This window comes from Nothobranchius furzeri, chromosome 9 (genome assembly GCF_043380555.1).
Source record: "Nothobranchius furzeri strain GRZ-AD chromosome 9, NfurGRZ-RIMD1, whole genome shotgun sequence".
NCBI lineage: Eukaryota > Metazoa > Chordata > Actinopteri > Cyprinodontiformes > Nothobranchiidae > Nothobranchius > Nothobranchius furzeri.
In genome coordinates, this window is record NC_091749.1 from 5,955,442 (window position 1) to 5,980,241 (window position 24,800).

The following is a 24,800-nucleotide window of genomic DNA, read 5'->3' on the forward strand; positions in this document are numbered from 1 at the left end:
AACTCCCAACAAGCCTTAATATGGCCCTGGGCGGGGGACTGAGGTTTGAAGATGAATTGTATCAAATAAATAAATATTCCATGCTGATAAGCTATTGCTTTATAAAGGTAAAATGTGTAGTGGGATAAATCTACCGCCATTTTATTTTTCAAACACTTTGTTTTGTTTTCTTGGTTTTTATTTTCCTGTTTTATCCGTCTCTGATCTTCCTGCATCTCCTCGCTGTTCTCCAGGAAACTGCTGCCTGCTTCCTCCTTTTTCACCTCACTAGTTACTTTTTAACTAAGCAGATCAAATGGATGTACTGACCGAGTGCGTGCTGCCCGGCCGCGCCGGTGACGTGGAGTCAGCTGACCACGGGTGATGAGCGCGTGTAAAAGCGCCAGCCTCAAATTAAATATTACCAAAATGTTACTGTGGCCGTGTGCAGAAGGCAGCTGCCTGGAGAGCACGAGTAATCAGCGCTGCCGCTCTCTGCGTCTCCGCTCCAGAGGATCCCCGCTAGCTGAGAGTCCAGATAAAAAATGTAATGTAGGTAGAAACTGGATCTTTCTTTAGCCTCCCTCTGGGTGTGTATGCTGAGGGCTTCAGGGGAGCCCGACAGCCTTTTAGGAGAACCGGGTTCCCCTTAGCTCTCCTGCAAACCGAACCCTGTATCTGAGTCCGGATCGGGACACCCCTTCTCAAAACCTCAGGCAATTAGGATATTGTTAAAAAGTTCCTTATTCTAGACTCAAAAGTGTCTCACTCTGATCAGCTGATGCATTCAGAATACCTGCAGAGGGTTCCTGAGCCTTTAGATGGTCTCTCAGTCTGAGATAGATTACTGACATAGTCTTTTGCACCATTTTCTCATTTCTCCAGTTTCCAAGACGTGACTGAGTGCCCCCTCCCCCCTTACACACACACACACACACACACACACACACACACACACACACACACACACACACACACACACACACACACACACACACACCCACACACACACACACACACACACACACCAGAGTCTACTTTTTAAAGCCTTATGATTTGAAATTTTGACTTGAATTAAAATGTGAGAACATCTATTTTATTTTCTTAGGTGTGTTCTTTCTGTGTCGTATTTCTAACTCCATGCTGTAGTTCTTTCTTAAAACACAGAACATTTTTGTTTACCTGTTTTCCCGCTACGTTTCGTTTGCAGCTAGCATGGATCTATTTTTTTTTTTGACAGCTGCTTGAATTTTTTAATATCTTCATGTCTCGTTGGAAAGTAGCAGATGTTTGTTTTATGTTGTGATATAATAACAATATATATTAAATGATATAAATAATATATTGATATCGACTAATATAAAAATATCTTTAAAGGAGTTGTTTCCATATCACCCAGCCCTATCTACAAAAAGTTTAAACTCAGTCAAGAACAAATGCTCTTTAAACAACAAATCCTAAATTAAAAATTAAAGAAAAAAATCACTCCAGATAGGCAGAGTAGACACTTTTCTCATGTTTCTGTTGTCTCTGTAGGAACTGAAGCATCTGATCTTGGAGGCTGCTGATGGCTTCCTGTTTGTAGTGGCTGCAGAGACGGGTCGGGTCATCTACGTGTCTGATTCGGTGACACCAGTTCTGAACCACCCCCAGTCAGAGTGGCTTGGCAGCACTCTGTATGAGCAGGTTCATCCAGATGATGTGGACAAACTGAGAGAGCAGCTCAGCACCTCAGAAAACTCCATGACAGGTAGAGGCAGAGCTAGCGCTGGTATGTCCTGTCTGAGACGCTCACGTGTGATTTTGGCAGGTTCAGCGCTAAAGGTTTGCCAAACACTGTAAAAGTTCACATTTCAGTTGTTTTTATTGACAGATTCGGATGTTAAATTTAACTGTTAGCACATGCATGCACACACACAAGCGTGCACATGCACGCACACACATACACAGATAGCAGCCTTTATCCACAACCTAATGTGCCGGCTGTAGATTTGAAGTCTGCGTGGGAAACTGTGGCGATGGAGGGGAAAGCCAGTGTTTTCATTCTGTTGGTGATGCTGGGTTTGGCCCACAACTGCCAAGGACACTGATGCCGTTACTGGATTTTGATAAAACGGTTTTACAAATCATAATCCAAGGAAATAAAAGAGTTGTGATTAATTCCTGCTGTCAGCAAATGTAACATTATCATTACTGAAAATAAAACTGACTGAAAGAAACGCTAGAGAAGGCTCAGTGTGGACCATCCTCCATTTCCTATAGAAACACTGCTTTGGCCAAATGATCAGAACCTAGCCTCTGCTCAGCGTGCTTCTCTTCTGTGGGGGGAGTTTGGAAATGCTACAGTTGTCCCTTTAATGTCAGATTCCTGTTTTGTGTGAACAGGACGAATCCTGGACCTGAAGACAGGAACTGTGAAGAAGGAAGGACAGCAGTCCTCCATGAGGATGTGTATGGGCTCCAGGCGCTCCTTCATCTGCCGCATGAGGTGCGAAGCATACTCACTCTAAAGGGGTCTTAGTGATCAGCTCATATTCATCAACATGTTTGTAATTTGGCTCGATCCACAAGCTGTAAGCTCTTTTTATTGGTTGGTGGCTCCCCCTGGTGGTTGAAGCTGTAAACTTCACATAAACGGCCAACCAAAAAGCAGATAACACAGGCATGCTATAATCATATAAATATGAATCGTTTTCTTTACCATGTCAACAAATTCCCCTCTCTCTTCTGATAATAACTTTCTGCTTTCCTTGGCGTTGGATGTGCTACTACTAGTTTACCTGTTTAATTATAGATTCACTAGGATAAATACAATAAAGTTTATCTCTCGCCAAATAGAGCTCCGGGAGTTGACGTCACTTCTCCCGGCATGCAACAGTTCAAATCGAAACGGCGCCATTAGGCAGGCAGAAGCCGGCAGCTGGACTATTTGTTATTGTCAGAAAACTCAATCAAACGGGAAATATGGTAGATTCCTGTTGTGCCCCAGGATGCAGAACAGATGCGGACAAGATAAGGGAAGAGCCTTATACAGGATTCCCCAAGATCCGGAACGCCGTAAACGTTGGATCATTGTAATAAAACGCACTAGTGACGGGCTAAAATGAAGCTGTGGGATCCCGAGAGTAAAGGTTTTCACTAATGCAGCGACCGCTTCATATCAGGTACTTAAACCAACGTTTCCTCATCTGTGTATGGTATTTATTTTAAATGCTTTTATTACGATTCTTAGCGGGCTTCCTAGACTTATTTTGGCGTGGCTTTTTCTGTCTTATTACTCATAGCAACAAGTAAACGTCACGTAAAACGTTGCCTCGTGATTTCTGCGTGCTGTTTACGTGTTTTAGGATCACAGCAATTAACCGGCTAAGCTGTATTTAATTTTTAAGCAATGGTTGATCAATTGTCAGATCACACATAAAAAGCACTTTGGATTGCTATTATCTGTCTCACCGAGACAGATCCTGAGACGCTCCTGCCTGACATATTTATTTTATTCACGGGAAAAAATCAAACTAGTGATTTCTCTTGGCGTTCAGTTTATACATTCAAACAGCACAGCACTCTATTTAAACTACTTACGTGTAAATCTGTTATTTGTCCATCCATCCATCCATTTTCATCCGCTTATCCGGAGTCGGGTTGCGGGGGCAGCGTCGAGAGGCCCTGACTTCCCTCTCCCCAGGCGCCAGAGCCAGCTCCTCCGGGTAAATCCCAAGGGGTTCCACGGCCAGGTCCAGTAAGAAGTCCGCTCCGACAGCTTCTGGCGTTTTTAAAAAGTATCCCAGGGGCACGGTGGTCGGAGATGTTTAGGTCTATTTAATTTCTGACTATATAAAACGATTTCTTCGGTTTTAAAGTGTGAAGTAAACTCCGACGAAGTAAAATCCAAGCGGATCCCGTTCACGTTCATGGTTAAGATCCGTGTTTGTTTAGCTTCTTTTACCTGCCAATATGGCGTCTACTAACTGAGAGTCACGTGGGGTCCGGAGCTCTATAGAATATTTACTAAGAAATCACAATGTAACCATAGAAACACTACTTGGTATTTATGTTGTGTGTGTGTGTGTGTGTGAGTGTGAGTGTGTGTGTGTGTGTGTGTGTGTGTGTGTGTGTGTGTGTGTGTGTGTGTGTGTGTGTGCTCGCTCTGTCTTCTCGATCCCCAGTGAGTCGTGGAGGATGGCTGCTTATACTGAGTCAGGATTCTCTGGAGGTTTCTTCCTGTTAAAAGGGAGTTTTCCTCTCCACTGTCGCTGCATGCTTGCTTAGTATGAGGATTGCTGTAAAGTCACTGACACTAGTCAGTGACTCGATGCAATCTGCTGGGTTACTTATATAGGAAACTTTTTTCTGATTGGCTTAATGAACTGACATGTATTGGAATGTTTATTATGTGAATGTCCTTGAGACGACTCTTGTTGTGATTTGGCGCTATATAATAAACTTTAATTGAATTGAACAAATCTGTCTACCTTTAAACTCTGACATCGTGTTTAAGTCCACCTTACAGACTGAGGCCCTGTCCACACGTAGCCGGGGATCTGCCAAAACGTAGATATTTTTCTACGTTTTGGCCTGTCATCCACACGAAAACAGAGTTTTTTTCACACGAAAACGGATCTTTTTAAAAACTCTGGCCAAAGTGAAGATCTGTGTTTTCTCCGTTTTGGGTGCCTGCGTGTGGACAGACAAAACCGGAGTTTTAAGGTCCGCAACGTCACTTTCCGCGACAAAAAAATGCCGACATCACGTGTGCGACCTGTGTTTACACTAGCCGAGAGCATGGACGCCCTCAGAGCTGCGCTCGCTTTATCAATTGTCCAAGCGCTTTTTGCTTGTTTGTTTTTGCAAGAGGAATTACTGCTCCTTGCGGAAGACCACAGACGAAGGACGAGGTTAAGAACGGGGGAAGTACTGCCGCCTACAGGTCTGGCATGTCCTTAACAACATATTTATCTGGGTACGTGTGGACAGAGTTTTTTAAAACGCGGTGGTGTGGATGCAAGTTTTTGGAGGGGTGAATATTCGTTTTAAAAAAAACCCAGCTACGTGTGGACTAGGCCTAATGCTGAAGGAAACTGAGCAGGGGCGGCGTTAGGCCCGGCTACTTGGGCTGAAGCCCCGGATCTTTCATGATAAGCCCCGGATCTAAATCGCGGAAGTAACATGCAGTACCAAAGTCCAACAGAGAGGGCGCAGCTGGCAGTAGTTTGTATACAGCCTGCCTGAGCCTCCACCACTGAAGAAGAAGCCCTTCAGCAGCTGGCTTCTTCTACACTCTGCCTGAAACGCATGAGTGAAGATGGACATAAGGATGTTTTTTTAGACCAAAAGTACATCGACAGAACCCCAGCTTTGATTAGACTGGTGTTGACTCAGGTTTGTGAGTCTTATTAGAAAATATTTGTTGTGCTGCTGGTTTGCCTAAAGTTAGCTTACTGTCAGGTAAAGTTGTTGGAGAAAGAAAGGGAATATTTACTATCATCTCACACTAAACACTAACAGGAACAATACTCTGGCCTGAAAATGCTTAATATGTAGCTTCAGATTAAAAATTATGTGGTACAAGATATATATATATATATATATATATATATATATATATATATATATATATATATATATATATATATATATATATATGATATTGACTAGTGCGTGTCACGTGTGTGCGCGCATGCGTGTGCGCGCGTGTGTATAGCCCCGGATCTTCTTCAGTCCTAAATCCGCCCCTGAAACTGAGGCTCTCCACTGCCCCTCCCCTCAACATAAAAAATAACAAACATAATTCTTATGCTATCTTTCTGATTGTTGTGGACAGGAATTCCAATTTTGTGGCATCTTTTTCAAATGGTTGCAGTGAAAAATGTATTTTTTTTTTCTAGCTGTTTTTAGCCAAAATTGTGCTGAATGCAACTTTCCTAAAATAACACTCGATTTCAACATTGCTAATATCTAAACAGCAAAACCTTTATCAAATACATTATTGAAAGTTCGGATTCCATAGAAATTGTGTCATACTTGTGTTTAATATAATGGGTCAATCAGTTGCACATGCACAGTGAGCATGAGAACAGTCTTCTAGCCCCATCACCTGCGTTAGCCACAGAAAGGAAATAGACTGTCATGGTGGGCTGAAGTCTCTTAACCCACATGAGAGAATCACACACGGATAAGGTGAGTGATGATATAAAAGTCTTTATTATTAAGAAAAACAAAGTAACCAAAGAATAATAAATAAGGGCGCAGATCCTAAGGGACAGGAAAACGGGACGACTCCGACTATAAGAAAAAACAATGGTGTGAGTGGCAGAAACCGAGAACCAGGAAAGTATAAGATAAGAGGAACGGTCTTACTGAGTTGAGCAGGGTACGAGCTGGAGGGAGAGGCAAGTCAGGCTGATAAAGGGGTGGAGGTTGTCGCAGGAGAACGGTTAGATCCAGAAAGGCAGGTGAGCGGTGGAGAGCGGAGGCCAGGGAATCGAACAGCGCCGAGATGAAAAAAAAAACACACACCTCAGGCAGGCGGAGAGTATCCAGGACTGGGGCAGACAAAAAACGCAGATCAGGTTGAACAGACAAACTAGTCTTCAGGTCTCTCTGATTTAGGACAGGATTTACCCAACAATTGAGTATCAGCCAGTGTTGAGGTGTGGGAGCGCTGTTCCTTAAATCCTCTGGCCAAGCTGGAGTTAATTGGCTTCAGCTGCAGCTCCCCAACACACTCACCTGCAAACAATGAATGACAAAACACAGCAGAAGCCAGCAGAACCATGACAATACCCCCCCCTCAAGGGACGCCACCTGGCGGCCTAGCCGAGGAGGAGGAGGAGGAGGACTCAAAATCCCTGATGAGTGAGACGTCATCAATCCAGGAGGAGGGAATCCACTGACGATGCTCCGGACCGTACCCCTCCCAATCCACCAGGAATTGGCGACCACGACCCCGGGGACGAACACCCAGGATGCGCCGCACCCGGTAGCCGAGACCGCCGTCAGCAAGCCGGACAGGAGAAGGAGGCTCAGTAGGAGGGCACAGAGGGCTGGACACGAAGGGCTTGACCAATGAGACGTGGAACACCGGATGGACTCTCATGGAGGAAGGCAGGGACAGACGCACAGAAACTGGGCTGAGGACCTCAGCTATGGTGTAGGGGCCGATGAACCGGGGGTAGAATTTCTTATTAGCATCCTTCAGTTTGATGTCCCGGGTGGACAACCAGACCTGCTGGCCAGGAGCGTAGGCAGGGGCTGGACGGCGGCGCCGGTCAGCCAGCCGGGGGTTGCGGTCGGCGGTCCGTTGGAGTGCGGCCTTGGTCTGGGTCCAGGTGCGTCTAGTGCGGCGGATGAACTGGAGAGCTGAAGTCGGAGGATCGGAGTCGGAGGGAAACAGAGGTGGCTGATAACCCAGAGAGATCTTGAATGGGGATTGGCCTGTGGTGGAGGAAATGTGTGAGTTGTGAGCGTACTTTATCCACGCAATCTGGTCACTCCATCCAGACGGATCTTTAGAGCAGACACATCTCAGCATGGCCTCCAGCTCCTGGTTCATCCGCTCGCACTGGCCATTGGTCTGGGGATGGAAGCCAGAGCTCAGAGCGGTTCGAGCACCCAGATGGTTGGCAAATTCCTTCCACACTTGTGACACGAATTGAGGGCCTCGGTCTGAGAGGATCTCTGAGGGGATTCCATGTAGGCGGAAAACCTGAGTGACAAGGAGGTTGGCCGTCTCTGCAGAGGTTGGGAGATGTTTAAGGGGAACTAGATGACAGGACTTGGAGAAGCGATCGACAATGGTGAGTATGGTGTCAAAACCCTTGGAGACCGGTAAACCAGAGACAAAATCCAATGCGATGTGGGACCAGGGGCGTGAAGGAATAGACAGGGGACACAGGAGACCTTGAGGTGGCTGGTTGCTGGACTTATTTCGGGCACAAACCTGACATGCGCTTATGTATTCCTTGGTGTCCCTGTAGAGCGTGGGCCACCAGAACGTCCGACGGATGAGGGCCAGCGTTCTACCCACGCCGGGATGGATGGAGAACCTGGAGGTGTGAGCCCACTTGATTACGGCACTGCGAACAGAGGAGGGGACATAGGTTCTGTTAGGGGGCCCCGTACCTGGGTTGGGATCCGTCTGCTGAGCCTCCAAGACCTTGGTGGAAATATCCCAAGTGATCGATCCGAGGACACAGGAAGGAGGAAGGATAATGGTGGGTTCGACCTCCTTGTCCGGGGCGTAAAGGCGGGATAGGGCATCAGGTTTGGTGTTCTTAGTTCCGGGTCTGTAAGAGATGAGGTAGTTAAATCGGGAGAAGAATCAAGACCAGCGGGACTGGCGGCGATTAAGCCTCTTGGCCTCCCTCAGATACGCTAGGTTCTTATGGTCCGTCAAGATCTGGATGGGATGTTCCGCCCCCTCAAGCCAGTGACGCCACTCCTCCAGTGCCAGTTTTATGGCCAACAGTTCCCGGTCTCCAACGTCGTAATTCTGTTCGGCTGGGGACAGACGACGAGAGAAAAAGGCACACGGGTGCAGGGTATTATCAACTGAGGAGACCTGGGATAATACAGCACCAGCACCGGTGTCAGACGCATCCACTTCCAGGGTGAATTGCCGGAGCGGATCTGGTCGGGTGAGGATGGGTGCCTGAGTGAAACGATTCTTTAAGGTGAGAAATGCTTCTTCTGCCTCAGGGGTCCAGGAAAAAGGTTTGTTAACAGAAGTTAGTTGAGTGAGGGGTGGCTATGGAACTGTAGTCTTTAATGAACCTACGATAGAAATTAGCAAACCCCAAGAATCGTTGCAGCTGTCTTCTGTTCGTGGGTGAGGGCCACTCCTCCACAGCTCTGATCTTGTCTGGATCTGCCTTCAGCCTTCCGCTCTCTAGAACAAAGCCGAGGAACTTGACAGATGAGGAGTGGAATTCACATTTTTCTGCCTTAACGAACAGACGGTTCTCTAGGAGACGTTGGAGAACTGCACGGACATGTAGACGGTGTTCGGATGGTGATCTGGAGAAAATGAGGATGTCGTCGAGATAAACTGTGACAAATTTGTTGATGAAATCATTGAGGACAGAGTTGATTAGAGACTGAAAGACTGCGGGTGCATTTGTAAGACCAAAAGGCATGACAAGATATTCAAAATGTCCGAGAGGGGTCTTAAAGGCTGTCTTCCATTCATCTCCCTCTCTGATGCGGACCAAATGATATGCATTACGGAGGTCGAGTTTGGTAAATATGGAAGCGTCGTTGACTGGGTCGAATGTAGATGAGAGCAAGGGAAGGGGGTATTTGTTCTTGACAGTTATCTGGTTTAGTTCCCGGTAGTCGATGCAAGGACGTAGAGAGCCGTCTTTTTTAGACACAAAAAAGAAACCAGCTCCCAGTGGAGAAGAGGAGGGTCTTATTATGCCTGCTGCAAGAGATTCAGAGATGTACTGTTTCATGGAGTCGTGTTCAGGTCTAGAAAGGTTATACAACCTGCTGGTGGGTAATCTTGCGTTTGGGAGGAGATCTATGCACATGTCGAAAGGTCTGTGGGGTGGTAGCGTAGAGGCATTATCCTTGCTGAAGACCTGCTGGAGGTCATGGTATTCGGTGGGAACTCTGGACAAGTCGAGAGGCTCTGGGGTCTTGGCCTTGGGGTTGAGTATAGGAATCGATGCGGATGATAAACAGTTAGACAAACAAAAACAGCTCCAGTTACTGATGCTCCCTGTTCTCCAGTCGATCTGCGGGTTGTGCTTGTTTAGCCATTCGTGTCCCAAAACAACAGGTGATTGTGGGGAAGGAAAAACAAAAAAGGAGAGTACCTCATGGTGATTTCCGGATACCCGTAGGTTAACGGGAACCGTCTGGTGGGTTATGGTGGTCAGAGAACAGCCGTCTAGGGAGGACGCACGAAGGGGTGTGGTGAGACGTACCATGGGGATCTCCAGCTGTTGAACCACAGCCAGATCCAGAATATTGCGCTCGCAACCGGAGTCCACCAGGGCGTCTGCAGAGAAGGTTTGATTATTAAATGAGACCAAACAGTTCACGGAACACAGGGATCTTGGACTTGTGGTGCCACCCACCAGTAACCCTGGACCTACTGGTGGGTGCGATCTTTTGGCCGGACAGGGCAGTGTGAAATCATGTGACCCGCTTGACCACAGTAGAGACAAAGGCCAGCCGTCCTCCGCCTCAGTTTCTCCTCAGGAGTAAGTTGAGCCCTTCCCAGCTGCATAGGTTCAGGTTGCGACAATAGCGCTACCGGGGTGCGGGAGGACATTTCAGGGGCGGAGATGGAAGGTAGATGCCGTGAAACCCTACGTCTGTCCTTGAGACCTCTCTCAATGCGTGAGGCCAAGGAGATGAGACTTTCCAGGTTCTCAGAATCTGGACAGAAGGCTAACTAATCCTGAAGATCATCAGATAGGGACTGAGAAAAAGCGGCTCGGAGTGACGCGTCATCTAGTGTAGATATGGAAGCTAAGGTCCTAAATTCTATGGCGAAATCTAATACTGTTAATCTCCCCTGGCGTAGACTCCAGATTTTTCTTGCTATTTCCGCAGGGTTGTCGGGTGTATCAAATATCTGAGAAAATTCTGACAGAAATTCATGGAGAGGACCGAGAAGAAAACCAGGCTGGCAACTTCTAGCCTCAGCCCACAATAACGCTTTCCCACGTAACAATCCCACAATAAACGAAATCTTTATAGGATCGCTGGAAAACGTGTCAGGAGATCGTTTAAATGCCAAATCACATAGCAAAAGGAAACTACGACATCTGCCAGGCTCACCTGAGAAGGTGTCTGGTGTGGGCGAATCGGCAACCCGGAAATGACCTGGTGCCGGTGGAACCGGAAGAGGCGGCGCAGGTGGAGGGGAGGAAATGGATGAGGCTGCTGCGCCGAGTTGAGCCCGCAGCTGCCGGTTTTCGGTGTCGAGGTGAATTAACCGTTGATTAGTGAGATTCAACTGTTCGATCACAGACTGTATGGACTTTTCATGCTGGGTTAACGTGGATACTAACGTCGGAGGAAGTGATTCACTCATGGGATCGGGAGTTCTTTGGCTGGCTGATTCTGTCATGGTGGGCTGAAGTCTCTTAACCCACATGAGAGAATCACACACGGATAAGGTGAGTGATGATATAAAAGTCTTTATTATTAAGAAAAACAAAGTAACCAAAGAATAATAAATAAGGGCGCAGATCCAAAGGGACAGGAAAACGGGACGACTCCGACTATAAGAAAAAACACAATGGTGTGAGTGGCAGAAACCGAGAACCAGGAAAGTATAAGATAAGAGGAACGGTCTTACTGAGTTGAGCAGGGTACGAGCTGGAGGGAGAGGCAAGTCAGGCTGATGCAGGGGTGGAGGTTGTCGCAGGAGAACGGTTAGATCCAGAAAGGCAGGTGAGCGGTGGAGAGCGGAGGCCAGGGAATCGAACAGCGCCGAGATGAAAAAAAAAACACACACCTCAGGCAGGCGGAGAGTATCCAGGACTGGGGTAGACAAAAAACGCAGATCAGGTTGAACAGACAAACTAGTCTTCAGGTCTCTCTGATTTAGGACAGGATTTACCCAACAATTGAGTATCAGCCAGCGTTGAGGTGTGGGAGCGCTGTTCCTTAAATCCTCTGGCCAAGCTGGATTTAATTGGCTTCAGCTGCAGCTCACCAACACACTCACCTGCAAACAATGAATGACAAAACACAGCAGAAGCCAGCAGAACCATGACATAGACAGCAAAACGATCGGGTTACACACAGGGAAAATTACTACTCATGGCCCCGCTCACCGTAGCTTAGGAACGCCCACAGGAAGGAGAAAGTAGCAACTTTTGGCTAAAGTCAACCGTTAGCATTAGCAGCTCCACAACAGCAACTCAGGCTTGTGTTATCTGTGGACATTAGGGTTGTCACCTCACGGTTATTGTGACCAAAATTATCACGGTTTTCTGTATTATCATGGTATTTTTTTAAACGTGTTACATTTTCAGGCAACTAAATAAACCCTGTATATCAGGAAAATATTGTTCTCAGTTTGTGTCTAAATTTAGCCTAAAATGTGTTATTTTGTAATTATGTTGTTTATTTGTTTACATTTTCCCCTTTAGTCTTTAAAATACCAATATTTGCCCATAACTTCTTATTTTTTGTCTGTTTGATGTCATCATTTTAAAAATATTAGCTCAGATGATACTCAGTACTCAAGTAGCCTTCTAATCAGATACTTTTTTACCCTTACTTGAGTAATAAACCCTATATCAGGAAAATATTGTCCTCGGTTTGTGTCCTTCCAGTGAGCTTTGCAGATGTGGGAAAATGTCATCAGGCAGTAATCATTGTTAAATTCATAATTATTCTCGGAGAGAGACCAACTCTTATCTGCCCCTGGGAGCACTGTAATGCATAGCGTCATTTCAACATGGCGGTGTCCGCGACACGGTTTATATGCAGGTAGCGGCGCTGTGGCTGCTTTATATAGCGACTCGTTGCTTTCTCCCTCAACCCTCGGATCGCGCATTTTAGCTAAAACGCTAACGTTAGCTTGCCTTGCGTTGACTGTAGAGTTGTGGGTGATGGTCACGCAGATGTGTCATGAGATTTGAAGCGTTGCTGCCTTTCACAGACACTTTTTCTGCACGTGCTGCAAACAGGATAGCCGTCTTCTATCAACTGTCCCTTGGCATTCTTCATATATCCAAACAATGCCCGTACTTCCCACTTTGTCTTCTTTGAGGATAATAAATGTCCAGAGCGCTGCCGTCTCCTCCTTTGGCCATTATTTCAGCTTTAGCTTCAAGAAAGTTTTGGTTATAAACAACAAAGTGCGCATGTGCCGCCGGCAACTTCAGCAGATGATACGGTGGCTGGTAAGGGTCACCGCGCCTACACCGCAGCCACAGTAATCCAACGAGACAATATACTGTAGTTTTTAAAAAACAAGACGGTTATTATTATTGTCAACTTTTTAACCGGGGTTTACTGCCACACCGGTTAGCGTGACAACCCTAGTGGACATAAAACATCAGTGTTGCAATTTTACCATAGAAAGAAGATCAAACAACATTACTGTTAGCCAATAGGAGGCTAGATGTTTACATACTATGAAAATCACAAACTTCAGTTGATTCTTTTGCTGATTTTCCAGACTTGGGACAGCAGTAGCTCAGGAGGTAGAGCAGGTTGTCCAGTAATCAGAAGGTTGCAGGTTCGATTCTGGATTCTGGTCTTTGGGCAAGACATTTAACCTGCCTGCTGGTGGTGGTTGGAGGGACCAGTGGCGCCTGTGATCGGCAGCCTCTTCTCTATTAATGCGCACCTGGGCAGCTGTGATTACAATCATGCGTGGTGATCTCTTCATCCCAACCGTAGAGGGTATACTTTTGCCTCACACGTCAATCACTCTCACTCCCATTTGGATTGAGTCAGTGGCTCATTGTTGGCTGATATGTCAGACTTCAAGCTCTTTAACTGTATGTGGGGGCTTGGAAGGTCATGACGGTGGCAACAGGTCGCTGCCTGATAGCTGTATCGCCACTGGGTGGGTCTGGATGAGGGCATGGCGGCAAGGGGTGTGGAGGTGGTCGTCCCCGGATGAGGATCTGAGCTGGCCTGGAGATTTGGTCCTTCTTGTATGCTGCAAGAGGGCGGGAACATGCGGCGGTGCCAGGGCCTGGCTCGAGGGCCTCAGGTGGACCTTGGTTCCCCCTGTACTGGCAAGAACACTACTGTTCCATCTCGGGGGATGTCTAAGAGGGGGAGGACGCAACTTGATCTGGGTGTCTATGTCTTATGTAGTCTGGAAGTTGATCTAATGCGGGGATGGGAGTATATACTCTGGTGGGGTGGGGCTGGGTAGGTGGCCTCGGACTCCGTGGGGCTCTGCGATGCTGCTGCTCTGGGCCCTGTTTAGATAGGCTGGGGTCTCCATGCCCTGGGTGGTTTTTGGGATGGAGTGCCTATTGGGGCCAATGGGGGAGCTGGTTTCCTGGAGGGGCTATGCCCCTCAGCCGTGCCTTCCCACTTTTTCTGCCGTTTGGTGGTACCTCAGTCTGCCTGCATATCTGCAGCTCCCGTGTCAGGGGCGGGAAGCTTTTGGACATCTGTCGGTCGTCCCGGTGGCTGCATGGTGGGGTCTGGATCCCTGGGCTCTGTCGGGTCCACAGGGGGGTTGGTCGTCGTTGGGTCCCGGGCCGCTGTGTTCCGAGTTCAGCCAGCTCAGGACTTCTCTGGCTGCTGTCTCCCTGGAGTTCCTGCACTCCGGGGAGACCCATGGATCTCTTGGGCTTGGATATCCTCCATCTTCCTCACATCTGTGGGGTCAGATCTGTGGCCCCTCACACTCACTGTTGGACACTTCTATAGAGAAACCTTACATAAACAAGCGCGTGTACACACACAGGTGCTCACATGGTGCTCTCACAAGGATGGACTTGGGCATTTTCAACACATCATCTGTGTGGTGGCTGTGGTTGGCACAAAATGCAACCACTGGGTGTTTCTCAGCAAAAGTAGTTACTTTTATACATCCTCATGGTGGTGCAGTGATATTTTGGTCTTGTTGTATTTTTGTGAGTCCCCTTTTTTTCTGCTGGTCTAGAAACAGATTCTTGTTAATCTTTTATTGTTTATTTTAATGAACCTCCCTCCTCCTCCTCTTCCATCTCTCTCCCCCCTTCTCTTACACTTCTGTCTCCGTGTCCTTTGGGATTTTAAACAACCAAAAATATTTCTAATAAAGTTTTGGTATGAGGAGTGGCGTTATAGCAGAAGCTATAGCTCTCCACCTGTGAGAATAAAACTGTAAGGCTTGTCTTCGGCATTCAGACATCAATTCTGATTGCTTCAGCTGGACAGAACATGGTAAAAGAAATTTAAAAAAAAGCTGTGGCTACAATGGCGCTCATCACCACCAGAATGTGAATGACTGATTATGTTGAAAAGTGTCTTGGGGGGTTTCAGAACCCTAAGAAAGCGCTATACAAATGGCTCTGTTTTCTGTAACTGTGCATGGTGCTTATAGAGACATTCTAGTTCAGGGGTCTCCAAGATGTCGCACTTGAAATTTGCTCGCCCGGAAGCAGCCATCCTAACTTATAATTTACAAGGGACGGATTTATTGGCAAGCCGTCCCCGTTTTCTGTAAATCTAATCTAAAATTAGCATTTTGTAGCAGTAAAATAAAAATCTAATTATTGCACAAATATTTCGACAAACGTGTACTTGAAATATGCAGATTGATTAACCGGGTTGCAGCACGGATCCCCGTTTCTTTCAACTTGGATTTCAGAAGTGGGAGCGGTGATGAAGACGCGTTTCTAAAGAACGCTGCTTTCCGGAGAACTAACCAATAGCATTAGACTATCGCTTACTTGCTTCACATTTAAGGAATACCTCGACTGATGCAGCGTACAACGTGACATGATAATAATACTTGTAAAACAACGTGTTTTAGCTCTGATGGCTATAGAAGCACATTTATGAACAGAAACGTGAAGTCACCATCTTAAACAAACAGAGCAACAGATTTTTTTGTGTGATATGCTTGTCAGCCACTAGATGGTGCCATCGGATACGAGAAAAACTCCGGAAAGAAGCTTTAGTCTCCCTACTGGAGCCCCACAGTTTGTTAAAAATTCTCCAGGTTTGCAGACTAAGAAAATGCCGGGAAACAATCTAAGCTTTTGCTGCATTCAGTTAATTTAAAAGGAAACAGAACCAAGTTGGAAGTAGCCTAGCAGCTAATGAACAAAGCACCAACATGTAACCCCATACTACAGGCCCTTTTAACATTTAATCAGTAATCACACCTTTTTTAGTCTCATTTCTATTTTCACATAGCAACAATATCTTTGGTCCTACACACTTAATGTGTGGTGGCCTCTGCCTTCCATGGCCTTATCCTCTGCTACAACTGCCATAAAGAACATTAAATGTTCTTTAAATGGCATTCTGTAGTTTTGGGAGGTATTTGCTCATTTATGACAAAATATCTGAACACTATGAAAAAACTGACATGGCTGCTTAGGGCAGGGTCAGGGGCTGAACCTGTTCCTGTGGCTCAAAAAGGTATGTTACTGACCCTTTCTTAAAAATGTCTACTTCACATGAAGTAGTTTGATATTTCATTATCTGAAAGTATCTGAGGAGGAGGAGACCTAAAGGGAGACCCAGGACACGGTGGAGGGACTATGTCTCTCACCTGGCCAGGGAACGCCTTGGGATTCCCCCCGGAGGAGCTGGCCCAAGTGGCTGGGGAGAGGGAAGTGTGGGCCTCTCGCCTTAGGCTACTGCCCCCACGACCCCACTCCAGATAAGCGGATGAAAATGGATGGATGGATGGATATCTGATTAATTAATAAACAGAATGTTTCTGTCACTGGTCATGAGCTTTGGGTAATGACCGAAAGAACGAGATCGCGGATACAAGCGGCCGAAATGAGTTTCCTCCGTAGGGTGGCCGGGCTCAGCCTTAGAGATAGGGTGAGGAGCTCGGACATTCGGGAGGGACTCGGAGTAGAACCGCTGCTCCTCCGGATCGAAAGGAGCCAGTTGAGGTGGTTTGGGCATCTGGTCAGGATGCCTCCTGGACGCCTCCCCGGAGAGGTGTTTCGGGCATGTCCTGCCGGCAGAAGGCCCCCGGGTCGACCCAGGACACGTTGGAGAGGTTACATCTCCAATCTGGTCCGGGAACGCCTTGGGGTCCTGCCGGAGGAGCTGGTGGACAAGGCCGGGGAGAGGACGGCCTGGAGCTCCCTAATTGGGATGCTGCCCCCGCGACCCGGACCCGGATAAGCGGAGGAAGACGAAGACGAAGTTTCTGTCACTATCTCTCTTGTACTTGTTTTATAGTACTGATGTATTAAAACACAGAAATATACTAATGAATACTATAGCATTTTTTACATAACCCTGCAGTCAGCGTCTCATGGATGTGCAGATCATGTCTACATCGAGTCTTTGGGTCCAGACAACATCTGCAGGATGTCCAAACTAGGTTTTTGCACAGTGAGAAGGATTTTCACACATACATCGTATGGCGGCAGCTCTCCTGCACTTTCATGGTGTAAAAGTAGCTCCAAAGGTTGGAGAGCCTGCTGTGGACACTGGCAGAGCTGAAGTCTTACAGCCTCGTGGTCCTGCTGCAGCATTCCTCACATGCAGACTGGGACCTGGGCTTGCCTTCCCTTAATAACACACCTTTTCCATTCCTCCTGGCATGCTCCGGGTGGGTTTCTCTCTGTGCCGCTAACGATTCTCACAGCCGCTACAGGCCACAGAGCTTACTTGTTTTGCTTGATTCAGACATGATGGGGCTGATCATGAGAAGGATTCATGACGTAAACCGGCACGGGCAGCAGGGTTTCTGAGAGCTGCACTCACATACTTCTAGAATTCGACCCAAGCTGGATCATCTCATTTCTGCTACTGGAGTTTTACAAAGGAAAACTAAGTCTTACCTTCTACTAGAGGTGGGAAAAATGATCGATTCTAAGATGCATCGCGATTCAGCCGCCCGTGCATGATTCCGCATCGATGAGATTTTCTCCCTATGTCCATGAGAGGATAATAAAGTTTCGAGGTTTTATATCTACTTCTGGGGGCAGAGTTGCAATGACATGCGCACTGCGTTGCCCTAGCGCCAATTTAAAACAGAAAAGGCGGACAGGGATACAGGGCCAACATTACCAGTAATCAAAGACGTACCCGTTACGTTTAAATCGGATGTCTGGGCTAATTTCGGTTTTGGGATCCTGGATGTGAAAGAATCACTTAACACAGTATTTGTTTACTATTTTTAAGTTCAGTAATATTCTATCTTAAAGCTGCGCTACCAAAAACATGATTTCTTATATTATTTAAGTAATTATAGGCAGCACACTTGAAACATTATTGCTCACTATAGTGAATAGATGAATATTCTGTTTTTCAGGGATTTCGAAATCAAAAAGAAATTGAAAACTATTCTACTGCTTTTATTAAGTTATGAAAATTTTTGTGAGAAGAATCGTGATGCATTTCAGACTCAAATCAAATCGTTAGGCAGATAATCGGAATCGGAATCGAATCGTGAGGCAGGTAGAGATGCACACCACTACCTTCTACCAGTCTGAGATTCTTTAATCCCAATCTCTTCCTGTCCTCCAGAGTCCTGTTTAGACCAGCTCAAGCATCCATCCTGACCAGTCTGAGATGACAGTCAGCTCCATCTTTAGCAGCTGTTCAGTGGTAAACAGCCTCTATAGAGTTATTCAACCCCCCAAGGTGCTTTACCACTAACCAGTCTAACCCATTAACTGTCCCATTCACACAGAGGTGCTGAGTGTAATGAAGAAACTCCTGTTTATTGGTTCTCCTATACCCTGTAGGTCTCATCCACCCACTGGTTAGCAGACTGGGCTTGAGTTGGTTCAGTGCCTTGCTCAGAGGCACTCTGACATATGGTGGAGAACGCAGGTTTTGAACTGACAAGCTTCCAGAATGATGTTGTGAGCTAATGTTCTGCGTGTGTGTGTGTGTGTGTGTGTGTGTGTGTGTGTGTGTGTGTGTGTGTGTAGGTGTGGCAGCACTCCTCTGGATCACATCTCCTTAAACCGTCTGTCCAACATGAGGAAGAGATACAGGCAAGGAGCTTCATGTCCTCTTCTGGTCCACTCTTCTTCTGCTGGAACCAGCGGTCCCTTCAGAGGGAGTCGCTCGCTGAATGCCAGTGGAGTGATTGGTCCTGTTGAGTTTAAAAGCTGGCTATATTTGTAGATCACCTTACAACAGTTTAAAACTGATAACTGATGATTTTAAACTAAAATACATTGAAAACAAAATAGCAAACAGTCCAACTAAAGACTCTAATGGTTGGTTAAAGGCCAAACAGGACAGTTGTAAATGAGATCCACCACTTCATCATCTAATCCTTAGGCATGACGTTTAGTGTGTGTCTCACCGATGAAGTTTGAATCCTGAGTTAATTATTGTGTAAATCTGCTTTTATGATCAGTTTCAAGTAGAGAGCATGTGCTGCTGTCTCAGGTCTGCCTCTGATCTCTGGAACATCACAGAAGTGAGCTCTTGTCAGACCTGAGCCAAACGTAGCACCCCTGTAAACACTAATGGTGTGTGTGTGTGTGTGTGTGTGTGTGTGTGTGTGTGTGTGTGTGTGTGTGTGTGTTGATCAGGAATGGTCTGGGACCCTCAAAGGAAGGAGAAGCTCAGTACTCTGTAGTGCATTGCACTGGTTACATCAAAGCCTGGCCGCCTGCAGGTAAACCAACACACTCACACAGGACTACTCGCAGGGGGGGGGGGGGGGGCATTAGGCCCGGCTACTTGGGCTGAAGCCCCGAATCTTTAATGAAAAGCCCCAGATCTCAAACGTGGAAGTAACATGCAGTACCAAAGCCCAACAGAGAGGGAGCAGCTGGCAGTAGTTTGTATACAGCCTGCCTGAGCCTCCACCACTGAAGAAGAAGCCCTTCAGCAGCCGGCTTCTTCTACACTCTCTGCCTGAAACGCATGAGTGAAGATGGACATAAGGATGTTTTTTAGACCAAAAGTACAACGACAGAACCCCAGCTTAGATGAGACTGGTGTTGACTCAGGTTTGTGAGTCTTATTTGAAAATATTTGTTGTGCTGCTGGTTTGCCTAAAGCTAGCTTACTATCAGGTAAAGTTGATGGAGAAAGAAAGGGAATATTTACTATCATCTCACACTAAACACTAACAGGAGCAATACTCAATATGCTTAATATGTAGCTTCAGATTCAAAATTATGTGGTACAAGACAAAAATATATCATGTTGACTAGTGCATGTCACGTGTGTGTGTGCACGCGTGTGTGTGTGTGTGTGTTAAGCCCCGGATCTTCTTCAGTCCTTAATCCGCCCCTGACTACTCGTAGTTCCCAGCAGCTGGATTCGTCTGAACCTTGAAGAGCATATTCTCTTGAACCAATGTTTAGAGAAGCACGATAGCAACTGCTTCTAAATAAAAATGCACACACAGAAATGATTTAGGCTTTGGGAGTGGTGTTGTTTTTTCTGCCACACCAGACGTGATGCTGTCAGAGGGAGTCCTGTTGGCTTGATCCAGAGAAAACACAGATTGTAATGCTGCTTCTGACACAGGACACTTTAAACATTTATAATTAAGGGGCCTGCTGAACATACTGAGCCCCCTAAAATGGACCTTCAGTGTGGTGTGTTTTACACTCCAAACACACATGTCCCAAATGACACATGTTGTCATTTTTAACACATGTGCAGAGTGCTCAGCGACGACACTTTCAATGTGTAACTCATTTTAACACACAAACTGTGTCAACTTATTTAACGCTAAAATGTGTCGCTGCAACACATGAATTGTAGCTAAAATAAGTCCTGAAACCTAAAGAGAAAAGGGCAGCTTTAAAACGTGTTTATTTTTAAACGCTCACAGGACACATAAAAGCACAGCATGACAGCAGATAATACAGTTGTTATTTACTCAGCTTAGATCATGTCTAAGCTGTAACACAATGAAATCTCAAAGACCTGCCAGCAATAGCAAATGAACACAACCCCTTTTTTCTGTCCAACAAAGTCAAACAAAAGGTTTGTGAATGTGTGATTTTTAGGTGAAACCATGAAGTGTTTTAGCTCAGTTTAACACCAACAATACCAGTTGTCTACAGACTAGTTAAATAATATAAAAGTTATTACTCTAAGCAGATGTTTTTAGACAGTAATACATTCATATTCATGTGTTGATTCTGTTGTGTTTGCATGTTGGGAATGATGGACATTTTTAGCATGTTATCAATCACAGCTGCTTTTCTTTTATGAAATGTCAGAAGATGGACATATTTCATTCGCATAAGCAGACCACTTTTCCATGTGCAAAACTTTTGTTTTACTCTTAAAATGTGTAAATGGTCCTTTACATGTTAGTCCAGCAGAAATTAACTTTGTTCCTTAAATCTATTTCATCTGTAATAAACCCCAAACTTATGTGAACATGCTTGAAATCACCTTAATCAGTAAAGCTGATCATTTCATAGTCTTTAGATTTTTGTACAGCATATGGATAAAAATGCTCAAAGTTCCTTACTGTTATGATTCTCACAAACATAACTGACCCTGGATCAGTCTCTGGCTCTTCTTTATTGTCCATTATGTAGTAGATGATCTGTGGTCGTGAGCCTGAAAAGGCACACTGTATAAATGTCATGGGTTGGTGGTCCCGATACTTTGGACATGTGTACATAGTTTTTTACTACATAGATTGAAGCTTTGAGATCAGTTCTAGTATGCTGGGCTTCCTGTTGGTTGAGATGGTTACCTTGCAGATGTGTAGAGAAGATGTTCTTACATTTAATTAGAAACCATAGAATGTGAAATATCATGAAATATAAGATATCACCTTAATGGATCTTTGAGTTAATTTAACTTGAAGATCAGATCTTTTTATTGCAGGGATTGAGCAACACTTTGTATCAACTCCAAGAAAGAGAGAGGGAGTCAGGTTTAAAAAGCTAAAAGATTTATTTCTAAACAAATTAAACAAGACTAACTTTAAACACTATGTGATGATGAACTAAGGTGGAGTAAGACTGAGAATGGTGTGTGTGTGTGTGTGTGTGTGTGTGTGTGTGTGTGTGTGTGTGTGTGTGTGTGTGTGTGTGTGTGTGAATATGTTCAGAACCAGCTGATCCAGAGAAACGATTATTTCTGATGGGAGTGAAAGGGTGTTTCACTCTAAGCTTGGTTGGAGATTATAACACACATTGAGACGCCACCTGTCGGTCTACGTACCCAGTGGAAGTCCCCGTTTAGATCAGGAGGTGTTGAGGTCCAGCTTGGACCTTGTCTGGAACCGAAGCCTGTAGCAAAGCCGCAGTTGCCGACCAGTCCCGTCTTGAGATACTCCCAGGTCACCATAGGCGTCATTTTAACCAGGGACGCCGGGGACATGTCCCCGGCAAAATTTGTGATTGGCAGCTGTGTCCCCCCCACTTTAAAAAACGCCTGCTGATGAGGATTTTTGTTTTACCAGCTCAGATCTTATACCAGGGGTTGGCAACCTGTTCCCATCAAAGAGCCATTATTACCCGTTTCCCACGGTAATTTTGGACGGACTTTAATAAGCAGTGACTTAAGTGAAGCAGGCAGGTCGCGCTAGAAAATTTAGTTTAAAAAGACGTCATAAATGTGTTCCCCCGTCCTTTTTATTTATAAAATATGAAGTAAAAACTCACAATTTAATTTTCATTCATTTGTCATTAATATTTAGTCTACACCCGTGCGTTAAGTGGACCATCCTCCAGTAAACGCAAAGCATCCAGCCCACCTATCCAAATGCGTAAAATGTGCATCAGCTGCTAGTTAGGCGTCAGCCCAGACAAGAGCAGAGCAAATAGAGAAAGAATAGAGGATAATTGTGTCTGGATGTGGATGGAGATTACATTTTACAGCAGCCTGATCATCATTTAAATACGTAAACCATCACATGTCTTCTAGTCCACGCTATCAGCATTATTTTAATTGGTGTGTGTGTGTGTGTGTGTGTGTGTGTATGTGTGTGTGTGTGTGTGTGTGTGTGTGTGTGTGTGTGTGTGTTTTCCACTTCAAACACTGGTCTAACCAACCAGACCAGCGTGTCCAGTAACACATTAATGTACAATTAAACAGTTTCCCTTCATGTAGGCTAGGAACATTTCACCTGCCGTGGCCCGACCGCTTCTGCTCCACATAAACTTTGTGCGTGATCAAATGTCTCTACGCGTCATGCGTCTCCATATTAGAGACGGGAACAAGCGCTGTTCAGCCAAAGTTTCATAATTTCATAAAAAGAACATTTTTCCAAGTGACACATCCCTCAGAGAGACCGGGTTTCCAGACTGTTTCAGTGGGAGGAAATCTTATCGCATGTGCCGTGGTTCTGCACTGCACTGCGAACCCCAGATCTTCAGCTCACTGTCCACCGTGGGCGCTCCGAGCCGCGCTGAACACAGTGTCCAGTATAAAGCTCTGATGTTCTGATGGGAATATTTTACCTCCGCGATGTGCGTTAACGATTAAAATGTCAGCTCATCCATGCGCATCAGTGTGCGTCGGGGTAATTCTTTCAAACCAAGCAACATCCTTGAGTTCATCTGTCAAAATAAACAGTCAAATGGAAATATATGTAACCTGCCGTTTAACTGTCTTGCCTTTCTGTGAAGATTGTTGTAAAGAGAAACAATTAAACTTGATTAACCCCAGAGCCACCCAGAGAACCAGAGCGCATGCGGGAAGGTTCCTCCCACTGAAGCGAGTGTTTTCCAAACCCTGTCTCTCAGAGAGACTTGTCACTTAGAAAATGTTCCCTGATTATGAAACTTTGGCTGAATAGTGCTTGTTCCTGTCTCCAATGTGGCGACACATCCATGAGCCGTCTGAGGAGAATCCCAGAATCTCACGTTGTCTTCAGCTCATAAAGTGCCTATATGATTACGCACAAGCGTGACCCGTCAACCCGGTCTCACAGTAAGACCGGGATGGACCTGTTCAGGTTTACGCAGACAATCTTTACATTTAGAATTGGCATACAGGTGTAAAATTAATGCAGTAAAATATAAAGCATTTTATTTAAATATCCATTCATTATTTTATAAGCACAGAGAGCCGCATCAGATGGATGGAAGAGCCGCATGCGGCTCCAGAGCCACGGATTGCCGACCCCTGTACTAGCCTACTTTATTGTCCCCAGCAATTTTTAAACCCCACTCAAGTGTATGGTTATTGTCCCCAGCAATTCTGAAAACAAAATGACGCCCTTGCAGGTCACGACAGTTTATTGGCATCAGCGAGACCCTGAAGGGTCGTGATGGTTCAGCTTTTATTCTGAAGGAACCGTTGTAGCAGGTGGAACATGCAACAGATTTAATCCAGCTTGTCGTTAGGTTCTTTCGGCTTTAAGAGGAAAGTTACGGATTGGCCACTCCGATAACTTCTCTAGAACGCTGGAAACTCAAGTTAAGATGACGTGGAGCATAGTTTTATAATTTGGATGTTTTGATTTATGGTCGAATCAGAATTTGACACAAAAGGGGATTTAACAAACACCAACAAAACCACGCCTCGTGTCAGATCTGGAAGGTTCTGATTGGATCAGAAAAAGGGATGCGTCATGTGATTTTGCATTACGTGTGATCAGTCTAATGTCTAGTTTAAAGTTATATTACTTAAATATAAAGTAATTAGTAATTTTTATTTCACAGATTGATTGAACATTAACTTCACATGATTATTCGGACTAACAAAGTTATTTGATTATTATTTAAAGAGAAGAGTTCTGTCTTCTTTCTTGTGCTGTCCGGGGAAGCAAAAGTTTAGATAAGGGCACAGAGCATGAGTGGCCTTTGCCCGTATCCTGTAGATTAGGCTTGTGTCAGAAACTTATGGTTTCTTCTTGGGCAGAGCAAATAGAGCTGGACCTTTTAGGTCAAAGATGGACAATTCATCACGCTACATATCCCCCCTTTTCAAGGGCGCGGTAGTCCATCAGAGACCACCTGGCATTGAACAACAGAGGTCAGGAGGGTCTCCGTCGAGAATGCAGGATGTAATTTCCCAGGCAGAGGCCAAAAGTATATAATTTCCTTTGGAGGAGGGAAAATCCTTTGAAGGCGGTTAATTAAAAGTCAGCAAATCATGAATATATCCTCAGGAAGGGAACAATTCAAACAGTAATTTGATCCTTGTAATTGCACTTAGCGTAACCCAGAATAGGAGGAAGACGAGCAGCCACGGCTCCGGTCCCAGTGAACGAAACATCCCAGCAGCAATATCAGGAATCACCGACG

General features: G+C 45.6%; 1 protein-coding gene across 3 annotated transcripts in view; it reads left to right on the plus strand.

Moving 5' to 3' along the window:
* arnt2 (aryl-hydrocarbon receptor nuclear translocator 2) overlaps positions 1-24,800 on the plus strand; it is a 144,603-nt gene that overhangs the window by 59,888 nt on the left and 59,915 nt on the right. For all 3 annotated transcript variants that reach the window (XM_070554614.1, XM_070554615.1, XM_070554616.1), the window contains 4 exons: positions 1,516-1,729; positions 2,365-2,467; positions 18,540-18,605; positions 19,155-19,240. In XM_070554614.1, coding sequence (XP_070410715.1) covers positions 1,516-1,729; positions 2,365-2,467; positions 18,540-18,605; positions 19,155-19,240 — 469 coding nt within the window. The remainder of the gene's footprint in view (positions 1-1,515; positions 1,730-2,364; positions 2,468-18,539; positions 18,606-19,154; positions 19,241-24,800) is intronic.